This window comes from Conger conger, chromosome 4 (assembly GCF_963514075.1).
Source record: "Conger conger chromosome 4, fConCon1.1, whole genome shotgun sequence".
Taxonomy (NCBI): Eukaryota; Metazoa; Chordata; class Actinopteri; order Anguilliformes; family Congridae; genus Conger; species Conger conger.
The window spans coordinates 28,713,016-28,727,846 of record NC_083763.1 but is presented as its reverse complement, the minus strand read 5'-3'; the positions used below and the strand labels follow the sequence as shown (position 1 = coordinate 28,727,846).

The following is a 14,831-nucleotide window of genomic DNA, read 5'->3' as shown; positions in this document are numbered from 1 at the left end:
TATTTCATTTTTCACTTGGTCCGGAAAAGGCGGAGAAGTATGTAGTTCAAGGGGTTCAAGGCTTGTTGGATACTTCATTGAAGCTCTTGCTGCTGTGACATTTGCATGTAAGGGCCATTATGTATTTAAACTACTTACAGTTCTCTATTGTTTTTAAATGGTCAAAAATTCAGTTATTCAGAAAGCAAGTGGAATATTGTAAAATGCTGATTTTGAAATGGCTTACTTTCTGATGACACAAGATATCATAGATCAGGGCACCCACTGTTTATATACATTACCTTCCAGTAAAAAAAAGGTCTGGAAATTCAACACAAAAACTACATTTAAAGTGAGAGATAATGTCATAATGGTTGGCAAAAGCTGAAAAAGACAAGAAATTCAATCCAAAAACGATGTTTTAAAGAAGAGATAATGATTGGCAAAAGCCGAAAAAGACAGGAAATTCACAGAAGCACCGATAACATTATCTTGACCTATGCACTGACAAGGCTTCCAACACACAATGCATTAATACCTGCCATGGGTACTGTAACTATGGTGGTATACTTCAAACAACATGTACCACTGGGCAGGCTGCTGAGGATTCAATCAAATATCGTCTTTGAATCAACTAGATTCAAATAGATTATTTTCAGAGGAACGCAGGAGATTAATAGTACATAATGTTTTTACCAAAATGTAGTTTAAGAGGGTGAATAATCCCTGACATGTAATTAATAAACATTAACAGCTTTTGTTAATTTGTGGATTGCAAATGTGGTTGGAACAAAAACCATCATTTCTTGGGGGTGGATGTTAATCACACAAAGTCTGTGCGGGAATTCAATGGGGTTCAGTTATTAAGTCTCCAAACTCCCAGGTTGAAAGTCTAATGTTATATTTACAAAGACCCAGCATAAGGCAAGTTCTAAGGATCTGAAGAAGTTGGTACTCATGGTCAAAATGGAATTAACATGCAATTTTTGTTTATTAAAATTAAATGAAAAAACTAGACCTGCGGTGCTTGCTTTAATTTTGTTTTCAGATTCTATTCTATTCTATTAGCATACAGCATAATCAGAAAGAAATAGCTAAGAAACATACATATGGATGTATTCGTCTTAAACTTTAATAAAAACGTTGAATCCATTCCGAAATCCATTTCCATGTTCTCCTCATTGTTTCTTGTCCAATTCTGAAAAAGGACCAAATAACAATATAATTCCCACTGTGCTCACAGGACACATCACCCAATCTCCCAAATCTGCATCTGAATTAATGAGTCACAACAACGAAAATGACATAATACTTCTAAGGAAATGTTCAATGATGACATAGCATGTTAAAGTATGAAAGGGGGAATCTAAATACAAACCATCACAAACAATTTAGCTAAATACAGAATAAGAACATTTTGATTATAATACCTTTTACTTTTTTCTGTACCCAGGGTGCGTTGGGATCAGCGCAAAATTTGCCATGTTTCTTTGTTTTAAATCTAGATGAAAGGTGAAAGCAGAAAAAACGAAGCTGTAATATTAAATATATATATGTGAAAATATTTTAGGACATAGGACATAAGGGACCAGGTGGGCATGGTGAAAACAAGGTTTTGGAGCTTATTTAAATATTATAATCATCAATTTACCTGCCACTCTTAGCTGGAATGACTTACAGGGTTGTCATATCAAGAGCAAAACAGAACAGCCAATACCACATCAAGGTGAAATTCAGTGATATGCAATAATGTGTATTGAATATGTAATACATAAATACATACAGTATGTCAAATATATATTATATATTTTGGATTCACATAGTGCACAACTGTCATCCCTACCTTTATTGAAACAGATTTAATATGACCCTAATAGTTCTCAGCCTATACCCCAGAACCCAGTCGTCCATCTTGGGTGTGCCATTTTTGAGGTGTGGGAAACGTATAAAACGAAAATATAACTTAATCTTGATAGGAGTAATTAAGAAGAAAATAAATACTAAGAGCTCACATGATGGCCTCCACACAAACATCCAGGGCATTTTGGCGCTTGTAGCTGATAATCGTATAGGCAACTTTCTTGGCTGGTGCCTTCTTGCAGCATTTGGGGGTGAACTTAGTTGGTCGAATATCTGTGGTTTGAATTGAAAAAACTTTTTTGAACAGCAGGAAAGAATTTCAGTGCCCTGGTTCTGTTTTACATAATAGAAACTAGCTTATCTGATGACCATTTCAACAACACAGATATCTAGAGCGGCTCAAAAAAACCGTAGGTGAAACACTAGAGTCTGTGGTTGATATTTTTGCAATGCAGTAAGATGCATATTATTGCTTGAATAGGGAAGATTGAAGACCCCCTTCCCCACATGCCTGCACCCATGCACACACACACACGCACACACACACAGTGCACTCACATATTTCCACAAACACATTCTAGACTTTACTGGATATAAAAGCATAATATCAGATTTTCTCCCTGTTTTCTCCCAATTTGGTAGCCAATTATACCCCATCTGATTCAATTAGAGCCAGTATTAGGTACACCGTCTATACCCCCGTTCCTCAGCAGCCCAAAGGAGAGCGACGCGCCTTCTTCAAGCCGTCTTTTCTCATGCTCCTGACCGTGATTCCGAGGTGCCCAAGGTGCTTTGTTGTGCGGCGATCTACTAACCCTGCCAAGTCCCTCCCTCTGGAGCAGCGAGCCAATTATGCTGCTCCACGTGAGCCGGCCAAACTTGGCTTTTGGCAGGACCGGGAATCAAACCCCGGTCCCCAATGTGCGACTGCTGTAAACTGCAACCGCAAGTCTGCAGCATCTTAGCCTGTTGCGCCATCGCAGCCCCAATATCTATTTTTTAAATAATTCCTTTGAATGTTAAATCTTTTTTCTTAAAAATGAAACGACAGCAAGGTCAAATTAAATGCATTGCTGGGATCTGTAGGTGATGTAATTGGTTTGTGCTGTGAACATGCCCAGTAGTCATTCCCACCTTTGCAGGTAATGACTGAGGGACAATGGAATGTTTTCAGAACTTTCAAACCATGTTCTGTTCTAAAAGAAGACTTCACATGGAATGTCAACAGGGCAGTTAGCCTATGATGGTCATAGAAGCCATGATTAGCCTGCACAGAAGGACTACTGCTAAAACTAGCAGTAACTTTGCGTACTCGAAAGCTGAGCAAGGTGGCTGCATGCACATTTCCAGGCTGCATGCAGAAATCATATGTTGCATTCACAGATCCATCACACTACAAGAAATTCCTCTAACAAATACAATAGAAATTGTGTATACTAAACAGTATATGCACAGAATGATATTTGTATATGCTATGTCTCTATATGAAACTTATTACCATATCTTGCATTTGAAAATAATGAATTTTAAATGCATTTAAATAAATTATTATTTTGACATTTGGTACTTCAGTAAACTCAAATTAACAGGAATACTTACATGCTGACACTAAGACCAAGCATCCAAACACAAGGACAGCCAAAACCACAAGTTTATGGGAGCCAGACATTATTTCCTTGATCTCAGCTGGCAGGAGGAGCAGGCAAAGTGAGATGCTCTTGAGAAAATGTTTATGATGATTTATATGCATGTGTGCAATAATTAGACGTGAGATTACTGTCAGGGTGGAAATGCGTCATGCACCGTATCAGGTTGATGGAAATGTAACATTAGTCACTATAGTCACACCTCCCCCCTTTGGCCCCAGCCCCCCTCCACCCACACTTATATTCGTCTGATGAACATAGTTGTCGATGACCACAATGTTTGCTGTGCAAACAACTTTTTCTCAACTAATTCCATAGTCTTACATACGCTTCAACTCACTACTGTCACACACACACACACACACACACACACACACCCATACTCATATCACTGTCTACCTCAAGGGTGTATGAGATGTGTGAATCTGTATATGCTGACATAGTTGATGCAATAATTGTGCACAATCTTCAATGCAGCTACGTTGTGACACGGAAACTTGTGCCACAATAACTTCAATTTCCTGTTTAAATTGTAAATGGTTGGCATTTATATAGCGTCTTTATCCAAAGCGCTGTATAATTGATGCTTCTCATTCACCCATTCATACACACACTCACACCAACGGCGATTGGCTGCCATGCAAGGCACCAACCCGCTCGTCAGGAGCATTTAGGGGTTAGGTGTCTTGCTCAGGGACACTTCGACAGCCCGGGCAGGGGAGCGAACCAGCAACCCTCCGACTGCCAGACGACTGCTCTTACTGCCTGAGCCATGTCGCCCCGTTTAATGCTAGAGCAGCTTGAACAGCTAAATTGAGCCACATAGACCAGCTCAGAGTGCAGTAATAACCAACAGAAGAAGCTCTAGAATCTTTGGCACCTTTTTTGAAAATGGATAAAAAGGCTGCATATAATAAACAACATGGATAATGATCTATACCCAGTGCTCAGTTTATTAGATAGACCTATACAACAGCTTGTTAATGCAAATATTTAATCAGCCAATCTATGTGGCAGCAATTAAATGCATAAAAGCATGCAGACGTGGTCAGACGGTTCAGCTGTTTTTCAGACCAAATGTCAGAATGGGGAAGACGTTTGATCTCAGTGACTTTGACTGTAGAATGATTGTTGCTGCCAGACACGATGGTCTGAGTAACTGCTGATCTCTGGGGATTTTCACGCACAACAGTCTCTAGAGTTTGCAGAGAATGGTGTGAAAAACAGAAAAACATCCAGTGAGCAGCAGTTTTGCCGGGAGAAACGCAATGTTAATGAGGTCAGAGGAGAAAGGCCAGACTGGTCAAAGCTGGCAGGAAGGTGACAGTAATGCTAATAACCACGCATTATAACAGTGGTATGCAGAAGAGCATCTCTGAACATGCAATGCATCATAACTCTAAGTGGATAAGCTACAGCAGCAGAAGATTTAATTACACATATGGGAGAACTATATATTTTTATTTCAATACATTTACTCTCATTTCTCAATGCTTTTTATTTGGTAATATTTTTTTTCTGAAGTCCCAAAAAGAACGGGCACCTTCATACCATCAAACCCTTTGGAGGGGTAGCACAAAGAAAGCCCTGACTGTTCACAATAAACAAAACAGGTGAGACTAAAATTGAAAGTTTTTGCCGTACACATCATCAACATGTTTGGCAGTAATGGTCATTCAATGGCACAATGAATTCAAATCCTGGCAGAAAATCTTGTTGCCTCTGCTAGGAAGCTGAGACTTGGTCATAGGTAGATTGTCCAGCAGGGACAATGACTCCAAACGTTCATTAACATCCATGTTCTGCAATGGCCATCTCAGCCTCCAGACTTAAATCCCATGAAGAACCTGTGGTCTGAAGAGGAAGGTGTATATGCAATAATTCTGTCAATATCAATAATTCTGAGAAGTTATGCATGGAGGAATGGTCAAAAATCCCTCCAAATACGTTCTCTAAACTAAAGGGAAAAGACTCATGGCTGTCTTCTTTCCCAAGAGTGTTTGCAAAAAGTATTAAACCAGGGGTGCCAATAATTGTGGAAATTCATGTTTTATTTGAAAAATGTTTGACTTTGTTTGATTCTATTGAATCATTAATAAAGCATACTACATTACTGTATGTTGGAAAATAAAGCTTATGTCAATAACGAATGCACTTTTTGTGCATCATTATAAAGGGTGCCAATAATTCTGGAGCCCACTGTACAGCCTTTTATTAGTATACCCTTTATGCCTATTTTTTTACATAAAGAAATACTGTTCAATTTATGTAAAAAAAGAAAAGAAAAAAAAACTGAGAGTGCAATACAAGATAAATGTGCCAAATCAAGCTGCTTTGGGCAAGAGTCTCTGAAAACCACTAGACCACACCCTCGACTTCACCAGGGCAGATGGCTTCTTTTTCCTTTCTCTGATGTGTGAACTTTGAAGTGCAACTCTGAGATGATTGGTGTACTGAAATCTGATGACTTGGTTCAAAGATCAGTAATTCAGTGCCATGGCATCGATCCACTGTGAACAAAGGGAATGACATCCATTGCTTTTAGTCATCAGCATTAGATTGTGCTGAGAGTACATCAGGGATCTTGTTAATATTATGTGGTGCCATTTTATAATTGTTCAATTTGTGTGAATTTCTGAAATGACATTTCATGCCTCGAAAATGAAAATGCTACAATTCCAAAAAATCAAAATATACAATGCTTAAATGTAAAAATGCCACCTGATGAAAAAAAAAAAAAACATTTGTATTGTTTGTGAGCGACCAATTGAGGAACACCGTTTCAGAAGGTCTCTTATCAACGGACTTATAATGTACCATTCAGAAGACCCAAGCGCAGACCTGGGAATATGTAAATATCAAAAGGCAGGTAATCAGAAGATACAGAGCCAAATCGAGTTGCAAAAGAATAGTAGTAAACAATATCAGGGGTCAAAATCCAGGAAATCAAAGGGCTGTGGTACAAAAGGGCTAGGCAAAAACTAAGTCGATGAAAGCAGAAAAATAATATCAAAACCAAAATAATCCGATGTGCAAACAAAACCAAAGGGTAACTCAGAAATCAGGCAAAGGGCTGTCTGCAGGAATCTCAATAAATCAGGCTTACAAGGAATCGGCAACTGAAATATGATCAACATTCTAACAATGGGTATAACAGAGACTGGGGTTTAAATACACAAAGGGAAGTGACATACTAGGCGTGGCTAGGGAGTGAGGAGGGTTTCAGAAATACATGGTGAGGAACATGAATGGCAGTAATATAATAACAATGGGGAAATGAAAACCGAATAGTGCAGCATGCAGACAGAGTGACATGGGCTCAGAAGCGCAGACACAGACAGAACAGGAAGACGAATGCAATGAACTGTAATGGATTAAGACTAGATATGAATATTGAAAAATAATAAATACAAGAAATAACAAATAAACTAACAGACAGAAGAGCAAACATTATGTATGCAATAGTCCATTTGTAATTGAGTTGTTCATGGCTGTCTGAAAGACTCAATTATAGCTGGGTTGAGGTTTTACATTTTTATTTTATTCACATAATTGCTTGGAAATTCATAACATTTGTAATATTCAGTTTTTATTTAGTTTCTGAAGGTTGCACATTTGGTGAAATCTATAAGTGTACATATCCTGCACTGTGAAGGCATTCTGAGCTTTTACAGCTTTTTTACAGTTAACAAATTAACAAATTACAGTTATCATTTACACTTAAATTAATTAAATATATTTATCTTAAATAATATGCATTACATGCTTTAAATAAAAACAAATGCACTTGTATGGATAAAATAGGCCTGCAATAAATATTCAAAAACATAGGTACCCCTGAGAAGTGAAAAAATTGATCTTGGTATAAGGATTGGTTAGGCTTGTCGATTTAGCAGTTTGGCCTTTGTTGTACCAGTGAATGATTGGTTAGATGTGATGAGCTCTTTGGTTGAACCAGTAGTTCCTGTGGAGTACTGTGGAACAGAGGATGTTGGGGATATGTTGTTTCTGTGGGATGATGCGATGAGCTCTCTGGTTAAACCAGTAGTTCCTGTGGAATACTGTGGAACAGAAGATGTTGGGGATATGTTGTTTATGTGGGATGATGCGATCAGCTCTCTGGTTGAACCAGTAGTTCCTGTGGAGTACTGTGGAACAGAGAATGCTGGGGATATGTTGTTTCTGTGGGATGATGCGATCAGCTCTCTCGTTGAACCAGTAGTTCCTGTGGAGTACTGTGGAACAGAGGATGTTGGGGATATGTTGTTTCTGTGGGATGATGCGATCAGCTCTCTGGTTGAACGAGTAGTTCCTGTGGAATACTGTGGAACAGAGGATGTTGGGGACATCTTGTTTCTTTGGGATGATCTCCTGAGACAGAGAGAGACAGAGTATATCATTAAATGGTCTGCCACCAGATTTCGAATTCTAAAATCCAGTCTATTTTTTCTTCTTCTCTGTTAGTCCAGCATTCACATGTCTGCTTGAAGGAGCAAGTTGATTAATCATGAACCGTGGCTATTATATACTTTTTCTGGTCTTCCTGTACTTGAACTGTGACTTGAAATAGAAGTGACTTGGACCCTGGAAACCGTTGAGCTGTTTTCATACAATGTCAGTGACTTACTCAAAATGACGAATCTTCCGGAGAACCCAGGCCTGTTTCAGGTGGATGCAGACCTCTCCCTCCTCTGTCTCAAAGCTGTCAATACAAAGGGAAGACCTTCAGGTTAATTTCACCTACGGTATCCCCTGTTTACCAACTAAATATGTTAGGAAGAATTCTGTTTGGAAATGTTGCTTTTATTTATTTAGCAGCCTTCTAATGAAGCAGTGCATGCATATGATTTCTGTTTTTACACCATTTACGAGCAAGTTAAGTCATTTTTTGTTAGAATCCCACTTCCCTAAACTCTAATCCACACCCCAGAGCCATTGCCAGCAAGTTAAATTCTGCAGTTCTTACATGACAGCTTGGACACAAGGGGGGTCCCATTTCTGTATTCTGTAGCCAGTGATGGGGCCACTGAACTCCGTTCTAGACACCTCTTTGCAGCAGCTGTGAAACTTCTGTGCCTCTGCAGAGAGTGAAATCCAGACGACTGTTAAGTATATAGGCTACATTGGAGCACTCAAAATATAAGCACTTTACCGTTACCTCTCAGCCATTTCATGTGTTATATTAGAATGAATTTAACTATATCATTTTGAAAGAAAAACATCAAGCCTCAACCACAACTTCAACTCAAACTGTGAAATTGACTGTCAGATCAAGCCATATCATTCAGTATATAAATGGTTGGCGCATTCATAGTATGGTTACCCGAGTATATAATCTGACTCAAATTTGTAATTGAGTATAGTTATATGAAAATAAAAAGCATAGTCATAGAAATAGTTATAGATGGCTTGTCAAACCAAAAATTCAACAAAGTTTTTCATTTTGGGAGAAAATCTCTATTGCAAATGACATCCACTATACCTGTCCCAGCCATAATCAACGTTGCAATAACTCCAATTATTGTGATCCAGCTCAGTTTCAGGAGGGTCTGCATGTTGTGTTTGGAATCTTTCCTTTCCTTGGACTTCGGGGGATCTTTGGTGACTTGCTGCTGGCTACAATAACTGTCAGTGGTAAGACAATCAACCTTTATAGCACAAAATGCAGAACTAACTTCATATCCATATTAGTAATCATTTCCGTCTTTCCTTTTTGTGAATGAATCACAATCACTTTTTCTGCTGAGTCAAAGGGTCAGGATTTCGGGGAAATGAACTGTTGGGACATATTGGCTGAATGAGAAACCAGTCCATTTGAATTTGAAAATGTATGAATGAATTTGAAAGTATCTTTGGAAAGGGAAAAAATGCAAATGGTGTGTTTGGCCAGTGCAGAGGGATCATCCAGTGAAAACAATCTGATCAATTGAGTCAATGATCTATTGCAGTGAATTTCAACCCATTCTCCAAAGAGAGAGTTGTCCCCTTGGGGACATTCTAATGGAAGTGATCAAGGATTGCCAATAAAGACAGATGTATCATGAAGTTTCTTTGGAGTTCTCTTGGACTGCCCTTCAGAAGCTCTCCCTGGGCACATTGGTAAATCTGTGTTCCCTCTAAAATCTTGGAATGCCTTATACTACAACGTATGTCTCCAGGAGAAGATGCTCTGTGTAGATCAGGCCGGTTTCCGCAATGAAAAGTACTGGCCCTTAACACCTCCAGCACGTGGTGAGGTAGTGGTAGGGTCGGCCCGTCTCTGGTGCGGTGGCCATGGACTCCTCCCTAAATTATTTTCCCCAGCTCTTGGTGCCGGCGCACGGGTCGTTCCACTCCAGTGGTGTACCGATCCCCGATCAGGCCGCCACAATAGATGTGAATAAATCTGCTGTAGAGGAACATTTATTCCCAAATCTCACAGCCCCACTGATTGCACAATCGGTAGCTAATATTTGTCATTATCGACCGGGAGTATTCCCAGTGTATGGAAAGCTGCTCATGTTCTTCCATTATTCAAGGGTGGTGATGGCAGTTCAGTAAACAGCTATCGGCCCATCTCAAAATAGTCTTGTCTGGCTAAGATCTTGGAATCACTTGCTAAGCAACAACTATGCAACTTTTTAACTTTCAACAATATTTTTATCGATCTAGCAAAAGCTTTTGATATAGTAGACCATAGTCTTAATAAAAAAGTTGTCCTCCATCGGATTTGATAGGACAGCCTGTTCATGGTTCCAGGATTACCTTTCAAATAGAACTCAAGCTAAAATGGTTGGTGATGTGAAGTCAAAAATATATTTTTAAGTTAAGAAAAGAGTTCCCCAAGGATCCATACTTGGACCAATTTTATTTACAGTCTATATAAATGATATTGCTAGCAAGCAAATTGTAAGGCTCATTATTAGGCTGATGACGCAGTGCTTTACTCCTCAGCACCAACGGGCACCAAGGCCCTTACTTAAAATCAGCTTTTAATGTTATACAGCATGCCCTAGCTGGTCTTGAACTCGTTTTGAATACTGAAAAATTAAGTACATGATCTTTTCTACTTTTCTTTTCTAATACTAAGCCAAATACTGCTATGTCCTCATTGACTGGTGCTCAAGTTAAGCAAGTTCAGAACTACAAATACTTAGGTATCTGGCTGGGTCTTGATTTCTCTTTTAAATGGCATGTGGTCAACTAAAAAATAAAGGTTTTTTCTTTACAGGAATACATCCGGTTTTTCATTGGACAATAGAAAGAGGATTGTGTAGGTGACAATCTTACCTATATTAAGTACAGAGATGTCCTGTACAGGCATTACCACTAACAGTACTTTAAGGCCCTTTATCCCCTTTACCCATGCAATTTATCATAGCGCATTGCGTTTCATTACAGGAGATGGTTTCCGAACACATCACTGTGCTTTATGTAGTTCAGTAGGATGGTATTCTCTTCATTATAGAAGGAAGCAAAATAGCATTCTATTTATTTATAAAGTCTTGGGAGGCAAACTTCCTCTCTACCTGACCAGGCTTCTGTCCATCACAATCGCAAGTCATCATATCAGATCTCAAGATTGGATTACGTTAGAGGCACCCAGAACTAGAACAATTCTGGGCAATACAACTTTTACCGTATTTTCACCATATATGTGGAATAAATACCAGGATATACTGAAGTTAGATTGCCTTACCTCGATCAAGTCCTTCAAGAAATTAGTGATGGATATGATACTAAAAGAGGCTGAATGCACCTGGCTTTAGTGATAAATTAGGACAATCAGATCACTATTCCCTCTCTTATGTCTTTTTTATTTATTTATTTAATTATTTTATCCCTATATTTTGCGTGGTGTATGTGAATTCTGTGGATCGAATCTGTAAAGTTTTTTTTTCTAAAACTGTCACTGCAAATGTTTTATTGTAAACAGGGCTCCCCTGAAAAAGAGACCTTGGCCTCAGTGGGACTTCCCTGCTTTACAGGTTTCTATCTATCTTCCCATGCTGTTGGTTGACAAAGGGATTTTGCATGCATGTCACCTCATTTTTAAACTCTAGTGAGACAGAAAGTGATGCAATGTCACAATATAGTTCCTTTAGACTGAGATTAACTAAATTAAAGAACATTGAAACATGAGAGTAAATGTATTGAAATAAAAGTAAATAGATGTCCTGTATATTTGAACTTAAAATATCAATCATTATCCATGTTGTTTATTATATGCAACCTTTTTTCTCAATTTTTGTTAAGGGTGCCAATAATTTTGGAGCCCACTGTACGCGTGGGTGTGCTGGTTTGTATGTGTGTGTGTGTGTGTGTGTGTGTGTGTGTGTGTGTGTGTGTGTGTGTGCGTGTGCGTGTGCGTGCACGTGCGTGTGTGTGTGTGCATGTGTGTACAAAAGGGCTGGGGTTAGGGGGAGTTAGACTGCCCTGATCATGCTGCAAAGACAGGAAATCATGGTTTTCTTGTATTTCACTTTCAGTGAGCGCTTTCTGTGAATTTCCCTGCAATTGAAGGCCTGGCGACTAAGTCAGTGTCGTCGACCATGGACACCATCATGAAGGTCTTTGTGGTTCAAAAAAAGAGGAGTCATTAAAGATCTATGGGTAAATACAACTACAAGGACAGTGACAACAGGAAAATGAAAGAACTTCAAGTGGAAGATAATTATTTGTATTATAATCGTAAATCACCATTTCCAACAACATTTCCACTATACCAACCATTTAGAGAATATGTGTCTCAATCAAATGTGGCTTATGTCTGTAAATTGCATGTTGTGAAAGTGTGGACACATGGCCACTAAACATTTGATACATATATGAAGAATTCAGAGAAAACAAGCAAATGATAACAAAGCAAACCTGCATAATGCAAACAATTGGGGTTAGGGGTTAATCACAGTCTGTGTAAGGTACCATTCAGAGGACCCAGACGCAGGGAGTATGCAAAAAGTTGTCGTTATTCAGTCCAATATCAAGCCAGGTAAACAGTTCAAGCAATGCCAGAATTGAGATGCTAAAGAATGGTCAAAAAACAAAGCAAGAGCCTATAATCTGAAAGTCACAAGTACAAAAAGGGCTAGGCAAAAACAAAGTCAATGAAGTCGGAAGGGAAAAGTGTCAATGGCAAAGGACGTCGTTCATGAATCTCAAATAATCAGGTTACAATGAATCGGCAACTGAAAATTGATCAACATTCTGACAAAGTATCAAGCAGAGACTGAGGTTTAAATACATGAGGGGAAGTGACATACTAGGTGGGGCACAGGAGTGAGGAGGGCTGAATGAACACAGACTGGATGCACATAGACAAACATGTAATACAGACTGCTCCAGATTAGGGAGTAGACATTTGCATAGAGTTTTGAGGCATAGTGATAGTGAGAGACAGGTGCGAACACTTCGTTGAAACTAAGCAAGTAATCAGGGATAGGACAGAGAGGCGGAGTTACAGAGCAGACTTGAAAACGGGAGATAACGTTAGTGAGTTAGTTACGTGATTAAATCTGAACTACCCAAATTGACTGTTAGTTGATTAGTCACTTTGTCTCCAAACGCCCAGGTTGAAAGTCTTATTTTATATTTGCAAAGACCCAGCATAAAGCTAGTTTTAAGGATCTGAACAAGTCGGTACTTATGGTCAAAATGGAATTAACATGCAATAGTTGTTTATTAAAATTAAATTTAAAAAACTAGACTTGCGGTGCTTACTTTAATTTTGTTTTGATTCACAGATTCTGCAAAATAATAATATACAGTATAATATACAGTATAATAATATATTAGCATACAGCATAATCAGAAAAAATAGCTAAGAAACATACATATGGACATATTTTTCTGAAACTTTAATTGAAAAAATCTAAATAGTAAATTAACAATGGCGCGCTTGAATAAAAATGTTGAATCCATTCCGAAATCCATTTCCATGTTCTCCTCATTGTTTCTTGTCCAATTCTGAAAAAGGACCAAATATCAATATAATTCCCACTGTGCTCCCAGGCTTGTTTTTAATTGCTTTTAGCCCTTTTATTCGCTCTCCTTTTTTAATTATTATCATATATTGTTTTATATTGTATTCTATTTGGTACTGCTGCACTTTTATCTGCATTTATGCTCCTTATTTTTATTTTCCTAAATCTGTAAAGCACTTTGGTTTCAGCTGTTGCTGCATGTAAATGTGCTATACAAATAAAGTTGAGTTGACTTGACTTAAATCTGCATCTGAATTACTGAGTCCCAACAACTAAAATGACATCATAATACTTCCAAGGAAAAGTTCAATGATGAAATAGCATGTTAAAGTATGATTCTAAATACAAACCATCACAAACAATTTAGCTAAATACAGAATAAGAACATTTTGATTAAAATACCTTTGACTTTTTTTTGTACCCAGGGTGCGTTGGGAGCAGTGCAAAATTTGACATGTTTCTTTGTTTGAAATCTAGATGGAAGGTGAAAGCAAATGTTAAATGAAGCTGGAATATTAAATATACTGTTTAGATTACTAAATATAATAGTCATTAGTGACACGTTTTTCCAGCACAGGGCAAGATATTTTCGGACAATTTTTCTATTTTTTATTACAGTGGTTAGAAAACATTACTTAATATTCCTAAATGTTTAATATATATTATATATTTTGGATTCACATAGTGCACAACAATCATCCCTAACTTTATTGAAACAGATTTAATATGACCCTAATAGTTTCAGCCTATACCCCAGGACCCAGTCATCCATCTTGGGTGTGCCATTTTTTTGAGGTGTGGGAAATGTATAGAACGTAAATATAACTTAATCTTAAAAAGAGTGATTAAGACGAAAATAAATACTAAGAGCTCACATGATGGCATCCACACAAACATCCAGGGCATTTTGGCGCTCGTAGCTGATAATCTCAACGGTGACTTTATTGGGTGGTGCCTTCTTGCAGCATTTGGTGGTTTAGTTGGTCGAATATCTGTGGTTTGAATTGAAAACTTTTTAGAACAGCAGGAAAGAATGTCAGTGCCCTGGTTCTGTTTTACATATTATAAACAAGCTTATCTGATGACCATTTTAACTACACAGATATCTAGGGTGGCTCAAAATAAAACGTAGGTGAAACAGTTTTTTTGCAATGCAGTAAGATGCATATTATTGCTTGAATAGGGAAGATTGAAGACCCCCTTCCCCACATGCCTGCACCCACGCACACACACACACACACACACACACACACACACACACACACACACACACACACACACACACACACACACACACACACACAGAGTATACTCACATATTTCCACAAACAATAATAAACTTCTTTAAATAGTCTTTTAAAAATAGTTCCACAATTTGTATCCC

The 14,831-nt window shown here is 38.2% G+C and overlaps 2 protein-coding genes across 2 annotated transcripts; both read right to left on the bottom strand.

Moving 5' to 3' along the window:
• Positions 1–998: 998 nt before the first annotated feature.
• LOC133125771 (monocyte chemotactic protein 1B-like) lies at positions 999–3,561 on the bottom strand. Its single transcript, XM_061237353.1, has 4 exons — positions 3,439–3,561; positions 1,992–2,112; positions 1,410–1,480; positions 999–1,177 (listed from the first exon to the last, which is right to left on the bottom strand). The coding sequence occupies exons 1-4, from the start codon at positions 3,506–3,508 to the stop codon at positions 1,158–1,160; spliced, it is 282 nt and encodes a 93-aa protein (XP_061093337.1). The 5' UTR covers positions 3,509–3,561; the 3' UTR covers positions 999–1,157.
• A 3,443-nt stretch (positions 3,562–7,004) lies between these two features.
• LOC133125731 (uncharacterized) lies at positions 7,005–9,089 on the bottom strand. The gene is made up of 4 exons (XM_061237285.1): positions 8,968–9,089; positions 8,452–8,563; positions 8,113–8,187; positions 7,005–7,856 (listed from the first exon to the last, which is right to left on the bottom strand). Exons 1-4 carry the CDS (start codon positions 9,038–9,040, stop codon positions 7,361–7,363), a joined length of 756 nt encoding a protein of 251 aa, XP_061093269.1. The 5' UTR covers positions 9,041–9,089; the 3' UTR covers positions 7,005–7,360.
• Positions 9,090–14,831: the final 5,742 nt, after the last annotated feature.